General features: G+C 44.4%; 1 protein-coding gene across 2 annotated transcripts in view; it reads left to right on the forward strand.

Moving 5' to 3' along the window:
• Positions 1-597: 597 nt before the first annotated feature.
• The window catches only part of CHGA (chromogranin A), a 28,618-nt gene continuing 9,753 nt past the window's right edge, over positions 598-19,462 (forward strand). The window contains exons 1-7 of one of the 2 annotated variants that reach the window (XM_063117980.1): positions 598-960; positions 2,111-2,157; positions 14,198-14,291; positions 14,799-14,867; positions 15,790-15,888; positions 17,484-18,032; positions 18,956-19,407. In XM_063117980.1, coding sequence (XP_062974050.1) covers positions 912-960; positions 2,111-2,157; positions 14,198-14,291; positions 14,799-14,867; positions 15,790-15,888; positions 17,484-18,032; positions 18,956-19,407 — 1,359 coding nt within the window. In that variant the 5' untranslated portion in view covers positions 598-911. The remainder of the gene's footprint in view (positions 961-2,110; positions 2,158-14,197; positions 14,292-14,798; positions 14,868-15,789; positions 15,889-17,483; positions 18,033-18,955; positions 19,408-19,462) is intronic. The other variant, XM_063117981.1, reaches the window with a different exon arrangement.

A 19,462-nucleotide genomic window follows, 5' to 3' on the forward strand; every position in this document is an offset into this window, starting at 1 on the left:
CTGCTACAGTACGCCTGAAAAACAGATTTAAGTAGGCCTCCTGCATTTGTGTAGCCCGCCCGCCCCCGCCCCCACAACCCCAGTATAACCTTCCCATCTCTCTTGGCCTTCTGAGCTCAGTGGCTTGACCTGTGGGCTTTCAGTCTGGACCCTGCCCTGCGCCAGAGGTTATCTGCAGGCAGGCAGGATTCTGAGCTCTGCGCGACCCGAGATTGCTGCTGCTGCTGCTGTCCTACAAGGAACGTGCCAGCCTTGATGGAGCAGAGCTGGGGCATCCGCCTGGCGCCAGCTAAGCAGGGCAGCCTTGCAGGAGAGTCAGCTCGCCCCCACCCCCCGGCCTGGCTCTGCGCAGTGGAAGCTGGTGGCTCCGGTGTCAGTGGGGCAGTGACTAGCTCTGGATTTCATTCAGAACACCTCCGATAGATCCTCCAGAGTCCTGACTGAAACCCAGAGCGGATGCACAGCCCCGCCGACATCGGCGCCACAAGCCTCCGCTGGCTCTGCCATGCCCGGCCAAGGAGAGGTTGGCTGTAGCCTTCCTGGGAATGGAGTGGGGGGTGGGGAGCCGGCTTCCTCCTGACGCCGCTTCCGGAGGGGAGGGGGGAGCGAGGGGAGGGGAGGGGAGGGGGAATATATAAATGAGGTGGTTGCTGCAGTGCCCGGTCGGGGACCGTCAGCAAAGGCATTAGTGGATCTAGCGAAGGGCACCGGCTGATTAATCCGCCTCCCGGCTCAGCTCTCGCCCAGGGTCAGCCGCCCGGAGCATCTCTCCAGCCAAGTTCCCTCCGACAGCTGCTCCCTCTAAAGCTCGGCCGGCAGCGATAAAGCCAAGGCGGATCTTCACTTCCCCGCACCCCCTCCGGCCATCCTTCAGCCTGCAGTGTCTCCACCACCACCACCACTCCGGCATCATGATCCACGCTGGATTTGGGGCTCTCCTCCTCCTCCTCGCAGTACAAGGTAAACCTCAGAGCGAGGGAGGGACCGAGCAAGGTGGGGTGCGGGTGGGGGAACTACAGACCTTTTGCTGTCTGTAGTTCCTCTCTGGCATAGGGAACTTGCCCGGGACTGGCTTGTCCGCATCAGCTGCCAATTTCAGCACCAAGGACAGCACCGTGGCGGGTTGGGTTCGCCTGGGGCCATGGCCCCGTCCAGCAAAACTGTTGACCGGAGCTGTGCAGGTCAAAACTGGGCCAGGCGAAGAAAACGAGGGTGTGTGTCTTCTTCTTCTTCTTCTTCTTCTTCTTCTTCTTCTTCTTCTTCTTCTTCTTCTTCTTCTTCTTCTTCTTCTTCTTCTTCTTCTTCTTCTTCTTCTTCTTCTGTTGTTTTCTGGAAGGGGGTGAGATGGGGGATGGGGATATGAACACACTCCTGTGGGTGAAGAGGCTGAAGTAGACTTCATGCCAGAAAGCTTCAGCAGATCTCCAGGGATCCGCAAGGTCATTTGTACCCCTAGCAAACTTCTGAAAGCCCCATCTATCTTTCTGCAAAGCAAGTCCCTTCCGGATAGTTTTTCTTAAATCACAAACACACACACACACACACACACCATAATTCTTTTCTGCAATTTCTTTGTCTTTCTAACCAAATCCCTGTCCCTCTCATCTATCTGCCTATCCACCCATCTGTATTCCCTGTTACCTAGTTTTATGCTCATTTGAAATCAACATATATAGTGCAGTCATGAACAGCGAATCAATCCAGCAACCTGGTTAATCAAACTCCAGATGCTGTGAAAAAGAGCCTGCAACCTATCTTGGAGTGATTGATTGCAGAGCCCCTTCCTTTATGAAATAATGACTCCAGTCTACAAGCTTCCACTTTGGTTGCCTGTTTCAGCAATTGTAGACAGAAATGCAATACCCCACCCCCACCCCCCACCATTTTAAAAGTCCAGAATATGAGCAAATTTATTGTGCTGGATTTCAAACACTGTTTTATGGCTTATAAACCCACCAGTGCATCTTTATGCCAACACCTCCCCCCTAAATGTTATTCATTGGCTGAGTTTTGTATGCTTTGGGCCAGCTAGATGGACTGGAATGGTTCCTGAGCATATGCAGTATATGCATTTAAAGGTAAAAAAACCCTCTCTCTCTCTCTTTTGCAGTAATTTCACTTCCAGTAACGAATCCAACACCTAAAGATGACACCAAGGTGAGTCGCAAAAACAAAATGGTTGAACATAGAAATATTGCTATATGTTACTATTCATTAAACAAATCTATTGGGCCTTGTTCTATCCTAAGACATGCTTTGATATACTAATTAAAGTACTGGGGCATTTCACACATTGCATTTTTTCTTTGGTGTACACTTATATATAAATCAAATGTTTACCTAAAAAGAATGGATGCAACAGACACATATTTGAAAAGACATGGATCATACTAGCGCTCCTAGGAAGTAAGGATTGGTGGCACATCTGCTCCGTATCAAATTCTGGTTTGTTGCTGTGCAGTGTGTGAAGTGACCCTTTGGAGAAATGTTTTACCTGCACTAGTTTCTGCACCTCTCTCCATCTTCTGTAACCAAAGTAAACAATGAGGACATGTGTGTAATTTCAACAATGTTCAATAGCAGCTGTAGTTGAATACTGGAAAGGTTAGTGAATTAGCCTTCCAATTATATCCTGTATAAGCCCATTGTGGGCTAAACTTAACCCCCTGCTGTTAAGGGGCTTAAATGTTACTGGGAACATACTTGAAAATTGTCACTAAGACTGATATACTGGCTAAAGTGAAGCAAAAACACAACGAAACAACACAAAACAGGCATTATACAAATGTATTGTTATCCCAGTGATTTAAAGGACAGATCATTAGTGTGCATACTGCTCATAGGGTGACAATGAAATATGATTTTAAAGGAGATATTGCAATTTCACATTTGAACTGATGGTTGGATGAAGGCATTGCTACATGCAGACAAACAAAAATGTTGAAGATTCTTCTGAATTCCAACCAGTACTGTATGATAACAGGACTATTGGAAAACAGACATAAGGGGAATTTATTAATACCATCTGTCAATCTATCCCTAAAAATAGAGGTTTCCTTTCCCCCCCCTCTATGTACTTTTCCATTAGACATATCAAAATCTTACCACTTTTATATTTGATTGGGAGCATGTCAAATTAAATAAACAGATCACCTTACTGAGTATCATCAGAAGCTATTCACTTGTACCTTCTGTGGTGCCACCTGCCCTCTGCTTGTGTTCTATTGTGGTCTGGGAAGTATATACTGAATTACAGTATATACTGTTAAAACACAAAGGGGTTGTGAAGCGCTCTAAAGGGATCTCTCCAAGCTGGGAGAGTGGGCATCCAAAGGGCAGATGTGGTTCAATGTAAGCAAATGTAAGGTGATGCACGTTGGGGGGGGGGAACACCCAACTTCAAGTATAACCTGATGAGATCTGAGCTGGTGGTGACTGAACAAGAAAGAGATCTTGGGATTGTGGTGGACAGCTTGATGAAAAAATCAAGCCAGTGTGCGGCCGCTGTAAAGAAGGCAAACTCCATGTTAGGCATTATAAGAAAAGGAATTGAGAATAAAACCGCCAGTATCATACTGCCCTTATACAAATCTATGGTGCAACCACACTTAGAATACTGTGTACAGTTCTGGTCACCACACCTAAAAAAGGGATGGTATAGAGCTGGAAAAAGTGCAGAAAAAGGCAACTAAAATGATTAAGGGGCTGGAGCATCTCCCCTATGAGGGAAGGTTACATCAACTGGGATTGTTTAGCTTGGAGAGAAGGAGGCTAAGGGGAGACATGATAGAGGTGTACAAAATGATGCATGGTATGGAGAATGTGGACAGGGAGACATTTTTCTCCCTCTCTCAAAATACTAGAACCCGGGGTCATCCCATGAAACTGATTGGTGGGAGATCCAGGACAAATAAAAGGGTACTTCTTCACAGAGCATATAGTTAAATTATGGAACTCACTGCCATAGGATGTGGTGATGGCCACCAATCTGGATCGCTTCAAAAGGAGGTTGGATAAATTCCTGGAGGCAAAGGCTATCAATGTCTACTAGCCCTGATGGTTGTGTGCTATCTCCAGTATTCGAGGCAGTAAGCCTGTGAGCACCAGTTGCTGGGGAACACGGGTGGGAGGGTGCTGTTGCACCATGTCCTGCATGTTCACCCCTGGCCAATGGCTGCTTGGCCACTATGTGAACACAGTGCTGGTCTAGATGGACCCTTGGTCTGATCCAGCAGCGCACTTCTTATGTTCTTACGGTGGGAGGGTGAGTAGACATTTTTTGTAGCTTGTGGATGGACTAGATGTCCCTTTCATACCGTTGAAACAGTAACACTTAAGCCCTTTAACAGCAGGGGGTTAAGATATAGTCACCTACATGCACGTATTGCGTGTAAACAACTAGAGGCCCAAGAAGATGTGGCGAATGCACATTCACACCCACATTGATGGGAGCTTCCTTCTCCAGGCACACCTGAGAGTGCAGATGGGGAAAGCATTGGGCATTTCACACCCTGATGGGTATCATAATGTCAACATGTAGCCCAGATGCACTTCCAAATCCCAGCTGCATATGGGGTTCCAGCCCAGTAAATAAATCCATGCGTGAAGGTCTTATTTCCAGGCATAGATCTTCTGTGTTGGGTCATAAGGTTTGTCTATTTTGCACAGCCTTGCAGATAAATCCGAAGCATTGACAAAACCCACCCCCAGCATACTTTGTTCTAGAGGTAGCTAAACACAAGCCCGAATTGGGACACCTTAGGACAGGGATGGGCAGAAGGCAGGTCATCAGATGTTTTGGACATCAACTTGCGGAAGGCCCTACCAGCATGGCCAATGATCAGAAATGTTGGGAGGTGACGTCCAAAACTTCTAGAGAGATACTTTCTCTGCCCCTACCCTTGGCTTAGGACAAACACAGCAGTCATTGTTGCATCTGCTGCCTAGTCTCTGTATGTTAGTGTGTGCATTTGTGTGTGTGTGTGTGCGTGCATACAAGCTGAAAATTTGCAGTCAAATTTCTAATGTTTTCTAATGCTATGTTCAAAATTGCTGCCCTCTTTCAACTTACCTAAATAGACTTCCCCACTAAGTGCTAATAGAATCGGACTTCCAGACCTCCATCTGTGCCCCCTATCTTTCATTGAAATCTGCTACAAAAGACCTCTCCATTTTTTCCCTTAATGGAAAAAAGCTTTTGCCAGCCTAATTATCTATAATCTCTTTAAAAAACACCCTTCTTTCCAGCCCTGGCACTCTAAGAACTGCCGCGCAGTCCGTCTTCTCACCCTCTGCCAGTCTAGAACCTGAAGGGTGGTTTTGTATGGAAATCCCAGCATGCCTGGCAGCAGGTCTGGAGGCTTTGGCAGGTCTTAGGGCATTGGCTGTGATTTCACTCTTGTTTGTGAGAGCCCCCGTGCTGCTGGCTCAAATTACTGTAATTGTGCGGCATTTTCCTGCAGAAGGTATTGCACCCTACAGACTGCCCAGCAGCAGTCATTTGAGAGAAGAACCCTAATAAATGTAACCCACAAATCCCCTCCTTCCACCACAACCATCCACATAAACTTTAATATGCAGTTAGTGGCTGGAAACCAGAGTGCCACATTGTCAAACCCAGTGCAACTTCATGGAACTCAGTAACAGCCCAGACAATAGCTTGAAACAGGGTTGGAGATGTGGCCCTCCGGATGTTGTCAGAGTATGGCTGCCGTCCTCCTTGACCATTCGCCATGCTGGCTGGGGCTCATGGGAGTTGGAATCTAACAACATCCAGAGGACCAGAAGTTCCCCACCTCTGGGCCCAACCTATATGGCTGATTTGATTTGGAGCGAGAGCACGTCAGGGTCGTTCGTGACAGATGATACATACCGTCACCAATCCACAGCAATCTTGCAGCTTCCCTCTGGAAAAGGCACATTTTCAGAAAGTCATTTTAGTGCGCCGTTTTCTTTAAACATGGCTCCTGCATGGTTCAATTGCAGTGTGCACTTGAACCATGCATTACGTCCTGGGAGTGACCTGGCTGTGACTTTCTCAAGTGTTGCGGCCGTCCCTCCCTCCATTCCCTGTTTTTCCCCATTAGCAGTAGGCCACTTTTGGACACAGACTTCCTTTCCCACTTAGCACTATGTTGCAGTAGTGGTGTTTCAACCTTTCACTATATTTAATTATATTTATTTATTTATTTATTTATTTGTTATTGCATTTATATGAAGCTCTCTGGGCAGCTTATCACAGTAGCACTATTTTAACCATTCCATTCACAATATCGAAATAGCCCTCTTTTGACATTCCGTTTATTTAAACTATTCACTATGTCACAGTAGCGCTGTTTGAGAATGGAGGCCTATAGGAAGAGGCGTGGGATACCCAATTGTATTACTTAGTAACTCATTCTCCACCAGTACAAAAGGCTGAGGGGAACAGGCATTTAATAGCTTATCTTTCAGTAGCTTGTTTTTCCCATTCACAACATCCCAGGATTGTTGCTTCAATCATTCACTATATCACAACAGCAGTAGTTCAGTCTGCTGTTCAGGGCTTAACCAGTGGAGGCTGGTGGTTCTGATGTCAGTGGGGCTGTGAATCCAATCTGGGTTTCAGTTGGAACTCTACGGGAGCTATGCAAGGTGCTGAACCCATCCCCCTAAAATAGGTTTGGCACCTTGGATAGATCCTTTAGAGTGCTGACTGAATCCCAGAGTGGATTCACAGCCCCACTGGCATCGGAGCCAACAGCCCCCACTAACTGTTGATGGGCAACTGTTGATGGGCGACAAGTTCTTATGGTTCATTATCGTTAATCCAGAATGGAACAGGACAGCCCTTCGAAAAGAGGATGCCTTCATGAACTGAAGTCATTAAAGGCTGCAACGCTATGCCTGTTTACCTGGGACGAAGTCCCTTTGCGCTTCACAGGACTTCCCCCTGAGTAGACATGCCTAGGATTGTGCCGGTCAGACTCCTAAAGCATTCTGCACGTCCGACGTGCTATAAATGAATTACTTGTAGTACGGCTGTTCATTAAGTGCTCCTGGAGCAGTCCATTCCCTTGTGCAAAGCACTCAGCTGCCATCCCAACTTGGCCCCCTGCCGCAGCATCTCCTGCTGACTTTGACCATCCGGTGCATCTGCTGACAATGCGCAACGGTCGGTGCTGCGAGTTATGGATCCATCCCTACTTCCGTAGCAAAAACCACCAGCACCGAACACATTGATGGTATCATTCACCAATCGTATCATTCACCAATCTGCAGTGCTGGGCACACCGCAAAGTAACATGAGTCAGCTGCTTTGGGTAGCAGATTCCAGAGGCAACGGCTGTTATGCTCGGTCCATCCTTATCCTGCATGCGCCCTTTGAACACAACAAGAAGCGAGGCAGGGAAGGGTGCACGCTCAGCATATCCTGGTTAAAGTGCATCTCTAGTTGATTGCTGCCGGAGACATTTGGAAAGGCTTGATTAGTTGTTTTGAATCTCCAAAGGGCCTCATTCTTTTCTCTCTCTCTCTCTCCCCTTCCTCCTACGTTTGGACTACAGACCTGGCTCTGATGAATGTAAGGGAATTATGCTAATTAGAGGGTTGCTAGAGACAAATTCCCGACTTGATCTCCTTCTGATTGCCTTTGCTGTTTTTTTCTGTGATTGCACAGGGTCCTCCTTGTCTGCCTCCTTTCCCGAAACTAACAAAAGCCTCCTCAGCTCACCCTAACAGCGGTTGGAGGATTAATTATTTTCTAAAAAGAAATCCCCTTGAGTTCAGGCTTGTCCAGAAAGGAGATCTTTCAGCCTGGAACCCTCAGACCCTAACCTCAGTTGTGTGTGCATCAGCTGGCTTTGCTGAATGGTATATGTACAGGTATTCTATTACCTGCTTTCAGAAAGACATGTAAGAATCATGTATGGGATAAAAAGAGAAGGCTATCAATATTTTCTAGCTATGCGAACTATTCAGCCTCCAGAACTGGAGGAAGAATGACTCTGAATACCAGCATTTGGGGAACATGAGCAGGAAGGTCTTCGATGCCCAGGTCCTGCTTGGCAGCTTCCCAGGTGGACCTCTGTGGAAAACTGGGTGCTAGAAAAAGGCCTTTGGTCTAATCCGGCATGGCTCCTCTTCTTATGTTCTAAGGTGCACTGCTCATCCTCAGACGCGTCATTGTATGGCTTTATGGGTATCAAGGTTAAACTCTGACACTCAAAACCAGTTTCTTGGCTGAGCCTCATGACACAAAGGATATACTCAATGGCGGTGGGTGGCTCGCATATCAGCAGGACAGTGAATCCACTCCAGGTTTCAATCAGAACTCTAAAGGAGCTAATTCAAGGTGTAACTTCTGATTGAAACCTGGAGTGGATTTACTGCCCCACTGACATCAGTGCCACCAGCCTCCACTGGATAAACCTGAAGCACATTTTCACTAAATCCCGATACCAGTATAGTATTGATCCTGCATTGAGCATGAACTGGACTATCTTACCTCTAACATATCTTTCAGCTCTTATAATTTTTGTGAACCGCCCAGAGAGCTTCGGCTATTGGGCGGAATAAAAATGTAATCAATCAATCAATCAATCAATCAATCTATGATGTCAGGCTGAGTAAAGAAAACATAGCCACATTTTGGATTAATTCAGTGTTGCTTCTTGTCTTGGCTACTGGATCTAACCATTAATTTATCCAAACACCCTTTACTGTAACCACTGGGCTCAATTCAATGTGGGAGTTCTTACCTATACAGGCCTAACAGGGTTTAAGCACAGTGTATTTGCTCTAAGGTCTGCTCCATATCCCAGAAGCCAATTTCCAATTCCTGTCTGATATTAGGTTGGGTGGCATTTGGTACAGGCCTTTCTTAGTGGTGGCCCTTCACCTGAGAAATAACCTTCCCATTGAGGTCTGCTAGTTGCCAGCTGGGTTTTCATTTAGGCAATAGGACAAAACCTTTATGTTTTCTAATGCTTTTAATAGTTAACACAGCTGGGTTTTTGATACTTTTGGTTTGCTTATGTTTTTAATTATTAATGCTGCTGGGTGTTTTTGTTATTTTAACGTTTTAAATAAGTCCTGTTGTTGTTTGGTTCCACATAACTGTAGAAGCTTAAAGAAATGCAAGTGATATTTTATTATTTATTATCAGATTTATATCCCACCATTTCCCCCCTCTTTCAAGGAACCCAAGGCAACTCACAAGCTCCTCCTCTCCATTTTATCCTCACAACAACCCTGTGAGGTAGGCTAGGCTGAGAGAGGGTGACTGGCCCAAAGACACCCAGTGAGCTTTATGGCTCAGTGGGGACTAGAACCCAGTTCTCCAAATCCCAATCCAGTACTCTAAGCACTACACAACACTGGCAGTTGTATGTGAATAAATAAACTAGTGCTATGAAGACACACCCTTCAAACACCCACTTCTTCAGGCACAGACACGTATTGTTTAACCATACAATATCCTGCCCTTCCCAAACGATGATCAAAAACATGGTTGCCAAGTGTCCTGTTTCAAAGGACAGTCCTCTATTTAAAGGTGTCCTCCGTTTGAAAGACTGTGTTCAGTCCAAATCATAAGAAACCAGAAGGAGGGAGAGAGCAGAGGCTTTGAAGTTGCCCATCAACACTTGGCCATGATGCTCATTGGGTGACTTTGGGCCAATCACTATCTCTCAGCTTAACCTACCTCACAGGGTTGTTGTGGGGATGATATGGAGAGGAGCAGAACCATGTAAGCAATCTTGCATTCCTTGCAAGAGGAAAAATGCAATATATAAATGTAAAAACAACAGTAATAACAATAAATTTGCATCTATGCATATAAATTAGCATATGCCATTTTTCAGCAACCCTGGCTCCTTTTTTTCACAATGTGTAACTGGCCACCCTAGTGTACATGTGTACAAATGCGCCCCCATTTTATAGTATTTTTGTATTCAATATTGTTCCCTGCCTCAATCCCATTTCTTATCCAATGGGTAAGAAATTATGAGGATGAGGATGAGGATGATGGTGATGATGTGCAGTTCTTCTGTGCAGTTCTAAAGCATTATTAGCAATGAAAGTCTTGCCAGTTTCAAAACTGGAAGTCAGTTCTGAAGCCAGTGATGTAGTGCAGGCGCTGAACTTGACAGCCCCCATAGCTATGCCTCCCCCCAGGAGAGTCCAAAAAGGCAGGCAGCTGTGCTGGTCCATAGCAACAAACCAGTTCTAGAAGTTTTCATCTGCACCAGGAGCAGGCCTTGGGAGGTTCAGAACAGACACAAAGAAGGACTTTATCACACATATAGTTAAACTATGGAATTCACTACCACAAGATGTAGTGATGGCCACCAATTTGGATGGCTTAAAAGGGGGTTGGATAAATTCCTCGAGGGGCAGGCTATCAATGGCTACTAGTCCTGATAGTTATGTGCTACCTCCAGTGTCAGAGGAAGTAATCCTATATACACCATTTGCTGGGGAACGTGGGTGGGAGGATGCTGTTGCACCGTTTCCTGCTTTGTTGGTCTCTGATCGACAGCCAGTTGGCCACTGTGTGAACAGAGTGCTGAACTAGATGGACCCTTGGTCTGATCCAGCAGGGCTCTTCTTATGTTCTTATGTGTAGCAGTTTCTCCAAATTGGAATATCTTCCATTGGGCAACTTGTTTGAGTCCTTGGCACCTTGTTTGCTCCTGCTCAGAGGTTATTACACTCTTTAACCTGAAGGATGTGGGTTAATCGTGCTGTCCATGAAATATGCTGCTCATAAAAGCTTATGCTACGAGCCTTTGGCAGCCTATTTGTTGCTTATGTTGTGTGCATGGGGTGGAAGGGTTTAAAACTAAACCACTGATCTTACCAGGTGAACTATTGGGATTATATGAAATGCAGCAGTGCCATAAGAATCAAGAGCACATCAGTTACGGGCATTTTTTTTCCTTTTCTTTTATACTGAGATTGGGAGAAAGGCACACAGCTAAACTTCTCCGAACGACGGAGCGGTTCTTGTTGCTCTTAAAGCTTTTCTTTTTGGGGGGAAAACAAGTCTTTATCAAGAGCAATTACTGCCCAGTGTCCAACCCTCTATTTTTGAGCAAAGTGCTGGAGCCAGGGACTGCTTCTCAAATCAATGTAATTTGGAGGGGGGGAAATGGATTATTTGGATTCGTTCCAATTTGGTTTCAGCCAGCCCACTTTTGGGATGAAAACAGATTTGAGTCATCCTGGTAGAGGACTTATATCAGGAAATGGTTGGGCGAGTGTAACTGTATTCATTCCACTGGATCTCTTAGCGGCCTCATTGGTCATGGTATCCTTCTTTGGTACTGGGCTGGGTAAGGCTTGGGGGGTACAGTATTGCAGTGGCCCCAACACTTCCTGGAGGGATGGTCACAGAAGGTGGTGCTGGGGGACTTCTGTCCCACCACATAGCCTCTGGCATGCTACAGCCAGAGTTGCACAATCTGCTCCACTATGGTAAGATCTATTGTATTTCTATTTAAATTATAGAAACTTTTTCAAAATTTGCATGCATACATATACCTTAACATATGCAAATATCCTTTTTCTCCCCCCATCCCCCGATGGTGGCCAGCCTATCACTTTTTTTTTATGTATAGGTTGTTTTTAAAAGAGAGTGGTTTGTTAACCACCCCAACCCTCGCCAAGTTCAGATGTCGCAACAAGCCACACCAGTAGGAGTAATTATGTAAATCCGGCTGGCACACAACAGGCGCATGCAGGGTGCTTAACAAGCCACCGTGGCTTATTAACTACCCTTTGATTGTGTGAACCAGGTCTCTGAAAAGCTTGAACACTTACCACAACAGCAGCACAATGATTTCTTAACATATCATAGAATAGTAGAGCTGGAAGGGGCCTATAAGGCCATCGAGACCAACCCCCTGCTCAATGCAGGAATCCACCCTAAAGCATCCCTGACAGATGGTTGTCCAGCTGCCTCTTGAAGGCCTCTAGTGTGGGTGAGCCCACAATCTCCCTAAGTAACTGGTTCCATTGTTGTACTGCTCTAACAGTCAGGAAGTTTTTCCTGATGTCCAGCTGAAATCTGGCTTCCTTTAACTTGAGCCCGTTATTCCGTGTCCTGCACTCTGGGAGGATCGAGAAGAGATCCTGGCCCTCCTCTGTGTGACAACCTTTTAAGTATTTGAAGAGTGCTATCATGTCTCCCCTCAATCTTTTTTTCTCCAGGCTAAACATGCCCAGTTCTTTCAGTCTCTCTTCATAGGGCTTTGTTTCCAGAGCCCTGATAATCCTGGTTGCCCTCCTCTGAACATGCTCCAGCTTGTCTGCATCCTTCTTGAAGTGTGGTGCCCAGAACTGGATGCAATACTCTAGATGAGGTGTAACCAGGGCCAAATAGAGAGGAACCAGTACCTCACGTGATTTGGAAGCTATACTTCTATTAATGCAGCCCAAAATAGCATTTGCTCTTTTTGCAGCCACATGACACTGTTGGCTCATATTCAGCTTGTGATCTACAACAATTCCAAGATCCTTCTCATTTGTAGTATTGCTGAGCCAAGTATCCCCCATCTTGTAACTGTTCATTTGGTTTCTTTTTCCTAGATGTAGAATTTGGCATTTATCCCTATTTAATTTCATTCTGTTGGTTTCAACCCAGCACTCCAGCCTATCTAGATCACTTTGAAGTTTGTTTCTGTCTTCCTGGGTATTAGCTATCCCACCCCATTTTGTGTCATCTGCAAGTTTGGTTATCATTCCAAATTCTCTTTAATCTGAAATGTCAATATGGTGAAAGTAATTTTCTACGGGGATGAAAAGGATTTATCACTTACAAATGACAAACATTTGGAGAGGAACATTATTTGGAATATCAGCAACTCATTTTAATTTAAAGAGCAGCTATGATTGTCTAGTTTTGTTTCAGAGTGGTCCTAGTTAGATTTAAATTTTAAATCCCTGCTGTTGATGTGTGTGTTTTTAAAGTAGCGTTTCATTTGTAGAAAGGAACGGCATTTAATAATAACAAAAAGAAAGTCCTCCCCTCCACCTCAACCCATTGTGCTCGTTTCATTGATATGGGAGCCGTGTACATTACTGACTGCTTGATAAATATGATTAATTTGGGAAATGCTGCTCCTCATAGACTTCAAAAGCAGGTTGGAAAAATAGCAGAACTCATTGCAGTGTTATTAATCCTTTATGATTGATAAATTGAGACATGAATGCATAATTTCAGCTTTGGTTTAGAAATCATGATTTTGTGGTTGTTTTTAACAAGAAAAAGCTAAAGCATTTGCGGTTTTTTAGTTTAGACAAACAAAAGATTTTGCTGTGTGTGTGTGTGTGTGTGTGTGTGTGTGTGTGTGTGTATTGGGAGGATGTGATAGAGCTTTGAATCTTTTGCATCCAAGGATGAAGTTCATTTGAAATGTTGTTGTTCCTCTATGATCTTATAAATTATTCCAGCAGTAGCTTAAGTTATCAAGTGTCTCCCAAGCCAAAGAGGTCGGGGTGGGGTGAGTGGGGGTGAGAGAGACCAGTCACATCCACATCACAAATTGTGTACCTATTGCTCTAAGAGCAGTTTTGAGCAACCTGATGCCCTCCAGTTTTAGACTCCAACTTTCATAATCCCTGACCATTGGCCACGTTGGCTGGGGTTGATGGTAGTTGAAGTCCAAAACACTGATCACTTACCTAAGTGATCCATCTGAGACAGTGAAAAAAGCCTGAGAACAGAGAGGGTGTTCATAGAATCATAGAATAACAGAGTTGGAAGGGGCCTACAAGGCCATCTAGTCCAACCCCCTGCTCAATGCAGGAATCCACCCTAAAGCATCCCTGACAGATGGTTGTCCAGCTGCCTCTTGAATGCCTCTAGTGTGGGAGAGCCCACATTGATTAAATGGGTAACCATACAAGTTTCATCTTCTCATTTGCCTGCATAGTGCAGCCATCCCAAAGGGCCAGATTCTACATTCCTGGTGTAATTGTTTGTTAGCATTGGAGTAGGGCTGGGGAGACCCAGGTTCAAATTCCCACTCAGCCATAAAGCTCTCTGGTTTACCCTGGGCCAGTCACTATCTCTCAGCCTAACTACATCACAGGCCCGTTGTGAGGATAAACTGGAGTGAGGTGGGAGGGGAACCATGTGTGTTGATCTGAGTTCCTTGGAAGAAGAGTCAGACATAAAGAAACATGCTATACAAATACATTTGTGTTTTTCCAGGTGATGAAGTGCATTGCTGAGGTGATTTCTGATACCGTATCAAAGCCAAATCCACTCCCAATCAGCCAGGAATGTCTAGAAATTCTCCAAGGAGGTACAGCATCCGTTTTCACCATAATTTTCTATTGGGGGAATTGAGAAAAGATCTTGTTCTAATTCATCAATCTCTGATGTTAAATATTTGTTTTAAAAAAATGGGCTGAAATTTTGGTTTAAATAAATAAATAAATAAATAATCCTCAACCAGCTGATCTGCTAATGGAGCCATAATGTGCAATATTCTCTCAGTATTTTAACACTTAATTTTAACTTACATTTAAATTTTAATGTTTTAACTCTGTATTTTAATCTTATATCAATTTTGCTGCGTGGTTTTATCCTGGTTGTGCTTTTTATACTGTATTTTGTAATTGTGCTTTTAACCTGTTGGTTGTTTTATTGTGGTTTTAACTTTTGTGAACCGCCCAGAGAGCTTCGGCTATTGGGCGGTATAAAAATGTAATAAATAAATAAATAAAAATAAATAAATAAAAAACTTTGCATGCCAACTGTCTTTACCACTGGAAGGCTTCCGTGACAGCTTTTTTTTTTTTTTTTGCAGATGAAAGAATCCGTTCCATCCTTCGCCACCAAAACTTGCTAAAAGAACTTCAAGACATTGCAATCCAAGGTGCAATTCAGCTGTGTGTGTGTGTGTGTGTGTGTCACTCGGAGTGAGAGACAGAAAGACAGACAAATCTTTTTCTTGTTAACAAGCCTTGCAGCTGGCAGGACTCTCTAGAGCAGTGGTTCTCAACCTTCCTAATGCCGCGACCCTTTAATACAGTTCCTCATGTTGTGGTGACCCCCAACCATAAAATTATTTTCGTTCTTCTCTACACGATCCATTGTCATGGGATGGTTTGCTAATGAAATAATACATAACAATAGCTTTAATAATACAAAAGATGATACATGACATAGTTCAGTCAATACAGTTTCCAAAGACCATCGGAAATATGTTTTCCAAGGTCTTAGGCGACCCCTGTGAAAGGGTCATTCGACCCCCAAAGGGGTCCCGACCCACAGGTTGAGAACCGCTGCTCTAGAGCAACCTGCTGGGTGCACCTCTGTTCCTCCCTACTGAAGGCATGGTGGCTTCTAGATGCTGAGCTCTCGCGAGAGCTTGGCTGACTTCTCGTGAGAGTTTGATCAGCCTCTTATAGGAGCCTCTTATAAGGGGCTCAAGACAGGAGTGATCAGGTGGACAAGAGTGAACGAATGGACGGGTGGGGTGGTGAACGGTGGTGGCGGCAGTTGGGGGGCGGCGGCAGCGAGATATGCTGGGCCACACCTGTCTCTCTTCCACTAACTTGCTGCCGCCTCCCACTATCTACTACCTAAGGCAGCTGCCTCCCTTTGCCTAATGGTTGGGCCAGACTCTTAGCATGTCTTTTAATCCTTTAAAAATGCTTTTAAAAACTGTAAAAGGGATTTACTGTGCATTTATTGTTATGAGAATAAAAGGTGCTAAAATTGGCTATATTTTAAAAGGGGAGAGCTGTCAAATGTTTTCCCCCCCCCCTCCTCCCGCCCTTCCATATTTGAAATAGGAGCGAACGAAAGAACAGAACAGCAGAAGAAAAACAGCGGATTTGAAGATGAGCTTTCTGAAGTCCTTGAAAGCCAAAGCAACAAGAACGCAGAAAGAGGTTGGTGTCAGCATAACCCCCACAAAAGCCAGGCAGAGCAACGTAAACGTGGATGTTATTTCAAATGGCCTTGGTGCGCACACCTGCTCCCCACTGGAGGTCATTTTTCTGCTGCGATGTAAACATGTGACCTCTGTGTTGCTTCCCCATTGGTTCACAGTAGCTGAAAGCTTTGACGGCGGAGTCATCGCTAACTAACAGCATTCTAAAAAAGGAAATACTAAAAAGCAAAAACATCTGGAGGGCACCAGGTGGAGGAAGGCTGTTTTAGAGAATACCTACTTACTACAAGCGTGTATCAGTTTCATACCGTTTTAATTCCTATGGCATCCCACAAGAAATCCTGAGACCTATGGTTTTCATGAGGTGCTGAAAATTCTGTTTATCTATCTATCTATCTATCTATCTATCTATCTTTCATCGCAAAGGTGGGCAATGTGTGCCTTCCAACATGGCTTACAACATGACATTTTGGCCTGACAAGAATCCTCCGAGGCAGCATACAACATAAACCCAGTTAAAATATACTGAAGTTAAAAACAGTGACATTATCCATTAGAGCAACAATAAAACTAAGATGGTAACAGTAAAAGATGTATGTGCAGACCAGTTAGGCAAAGGCTTTCTGGAATTAAGAGAATCTTTCCTGACGGAACGCCTCTCACAACCTAAATATACCTGGGCACTACGATCAACCTCTGAGGGAGGCGTGGAGCGTGAAGACAAAAGAGAGGGCCTTCTCTGTGGTGGCCCCCTCTGACTATGAAATGAGCTCCCTGCTCAGGCCCACCTGGTGCCGACACTGTAATCTTTTTGGTGCCAGTTAAGACTGCCCTCTACTCCCAGGCATTTAATGGCATTTAGTGGCATATGATGGGGGCATTTATGCCAGTCATCTAAACAGGTTTACTATTTGTCTGAAACTGTTTTTAGCTGTCTAAATTCTTCTAAATTTCGTATATGTATTTTTCTGCTTTATTTTCTGCTGTGTTTTTATATAGTATTTTATTAGTTTTTGAATTGTTGTAAACTGCCTCCAGAGCTTCAGCCATTGGGTGGTATAGAAATGAAAATAATAATAATAATAATAATAATAATAATAATAATAATAATAATAATAATTCTTATCTCCCCAACAACCCAGATTTCCAGGTTCATGTATCACATAAACAACCCAGGCATGGGACATCCCTGGACAGTTTATTTCAGCCAAAGTGGGTGGATGAATGGAAACCAGCACGCATGTTCCCATTATACTTTTAACAACTCACTGTTGGTTAACTATGGGTTGTTAGATATGTGCGAACCAGTTCAATGTGTTCATGCTTTCCAGATCATCACGTATTAAATTTATGGATGAATGCAAGCTGCCTTGAGATTTGGGGAATGTGGGGTAGAAATGAATAAAAATACATTCTCAGGGGCAGTAGAGGCTGGTGGCTCTGATGTCAGTGGGGCAGCGAACAGTGGGTTATTGAAAATGCAATGGAAGCATGTAACTGTTTTATTTGTTTGGTTTTGGGGTGGGTGTGCTTTTCTAGCATCCCTTTAGACCCCCAGCATTTTCTGCTTACTGTTATTATTTTGACTCTCAGATCTAGAGGGGATTCCCGATGAAGAGCCCACTGCCTCCTTCGCCGAGCTAGAGGCAGAGAAGAATCAGAAGGACAACGAAAGGGATGTTCCCAAAGAGGAGGAGAGAAACGGCCTGGAAGAGAGGGAGCCAAGGGCTCAAGACCTCGACCCCGAAGCCGAGAAGGAAAATGCGGCAGGATTTGAGAGCAACGAGGTCGGCGAGGCCGAAGAATTGCCCTGGGACGACGCTGTCGACAATCACATCCACGCTGACACCCGAGAGGAAGGGGTTCCTGCGCAGAGACACCAGGAGGAGGAAGACGCCGTGGAGTCAGAGGAGTTTGAGGATGAGAAGGAGCACGTTTCCAAACACAGCCAAGAGGAAAGCAACGAGGAGGGAGAAGACAGTGTCAGAGAACAGGCTGAGGAAGAGGAGGAGGAAGAGGAGGAGGAGGAGGAGGGGGTAAAGGATGAGGAAGAAGAGGAGGAAGATGAAGAGAAAGAGAGAAGCACCTCTGAAGAGGAACATCCTACCAGTTCTGAGGGTGTGGAGGATGAAAGGCAAGATGGTAGGTCTATCAGGTTACGCTGAAGAATTTCACTTGCGATACGATTAGCAATCTGCTGTCCAACCTCTAATTCATGGGTCATCAATTTTATTTTAGTGTTCATGTTTCTCAAGGAGCCTTCATTTCTGGTCTGCTAGGGCACCCCCTCTCTCCCCACCAAATGGGGGACACAGCCAATCCTGGCTCCTTGAGGGTCAAACCTGGTTATCACTCAGGGGTTGTCCTTTTTGTGGTTAAGGTAGCCAGTTTAAAGAAAACAGAAAAGGAAAAAATGTCTGCTTAGAAAACAGAAAAGGAAAAATGTGAGCCATATAACGGCATTGAAATCATGTGGGGCCTCAATGGGATCATAAAACCTCATTTTATCAAAAAGTATATGTATTTTTTTTTTAAAAAAATAAATATTTTATTACTATAGTCTTAGACTTTTAAAAAGTTAGTTTCATGTTTTAAACTTCATGTATTTATTGATTGTTTTTAATATGTGCTTATTGTGTTTGAAATGGTTGGAAGACTTATTCAATAAAAAATTGATTGATTGATTGATTAAGTGCAATGTGTTTGCCACAATCACATGTTTCTTAATTAGCTGTACCTTTGAAATAACTTAGGTGCATCCCTAAAAATGTCATTTTTTATGTGGCACTTTAAAAATAGCTCTTGGATAATAATAATAATAATAATAATAATAATAATAATAATAATAATAATTCTTACCTGCCTCTCCCTTTGGATCAAGGCGGATACATGAGGGTAAAGGGAAGGAAGGAAGGACAGACAGCCTGGGTTTGATTTCATAGAATCATAGAATAGTAGAGTTAGAAGAGGCCTATAAGGCCATCGAGTCCAACCCCCTGCTCAATTCAGGAATTTAACCATAAACAAACGATGATCCATGTTCATTTGGTTCCATTTCTTTTCAGGTAACCAAGAAGCAAAGGGCTTTGAACGGGATGAGAAGCCTTCAGAAGCAAAAGAGAAATATCACAGTGTGACGGGAGAAAGACATCACTCTCTAGATGAAACAAGGCAGGATGAAGGTACCTCCCATGCCAGGGATGTTGAGAGTGAAGAAGCGGAAGAGGAACCCTCCAGAGATGTAGAGGATGCCAAGAGATGGAACAAAATGGATGAGCTGGCCAAGCAACTGACTACTACGAAGCGTGTGGAGGAAAACGAAAGCAACGAAGACCCAGATCGGTCCATGAAGCTGGCGCTCAGATCCCACAAGTATGACTTCCACAACCCTGAAGAAGACGCAAGGACGCCACAGAAGCATCATTCAAAGGAGGAGAGCAGCGAAGGCAGCTTTCCACTTGTTCCCATGCCAGGGGAAAAGAAGGACGAAGAAGGAAGTGCTAACAGAAGGACAGAGGTAGGTCTCCCCGCTTTTATAATCCGGTTTTTAATCCGGTAAATTGTTTTTTACA

The sequence above is a fragment of the Elgaria multicarinata genome, chromosome 2 (assembly GCF_023053635.1).
Source record: "Elgaria multicarinata webbii isolate HBS135686 ecotype San Diego chromosome 2, rElgMul1.1.pri, whole genome shotgun sequence".
Classification (NCBI taxonomy): domain Eukaryota; kingdom Metazoa; phylum Chordata; class Lepidosauria; order Squamata; family Anguidae; genus Elgaria; species Elgaria multicarinata.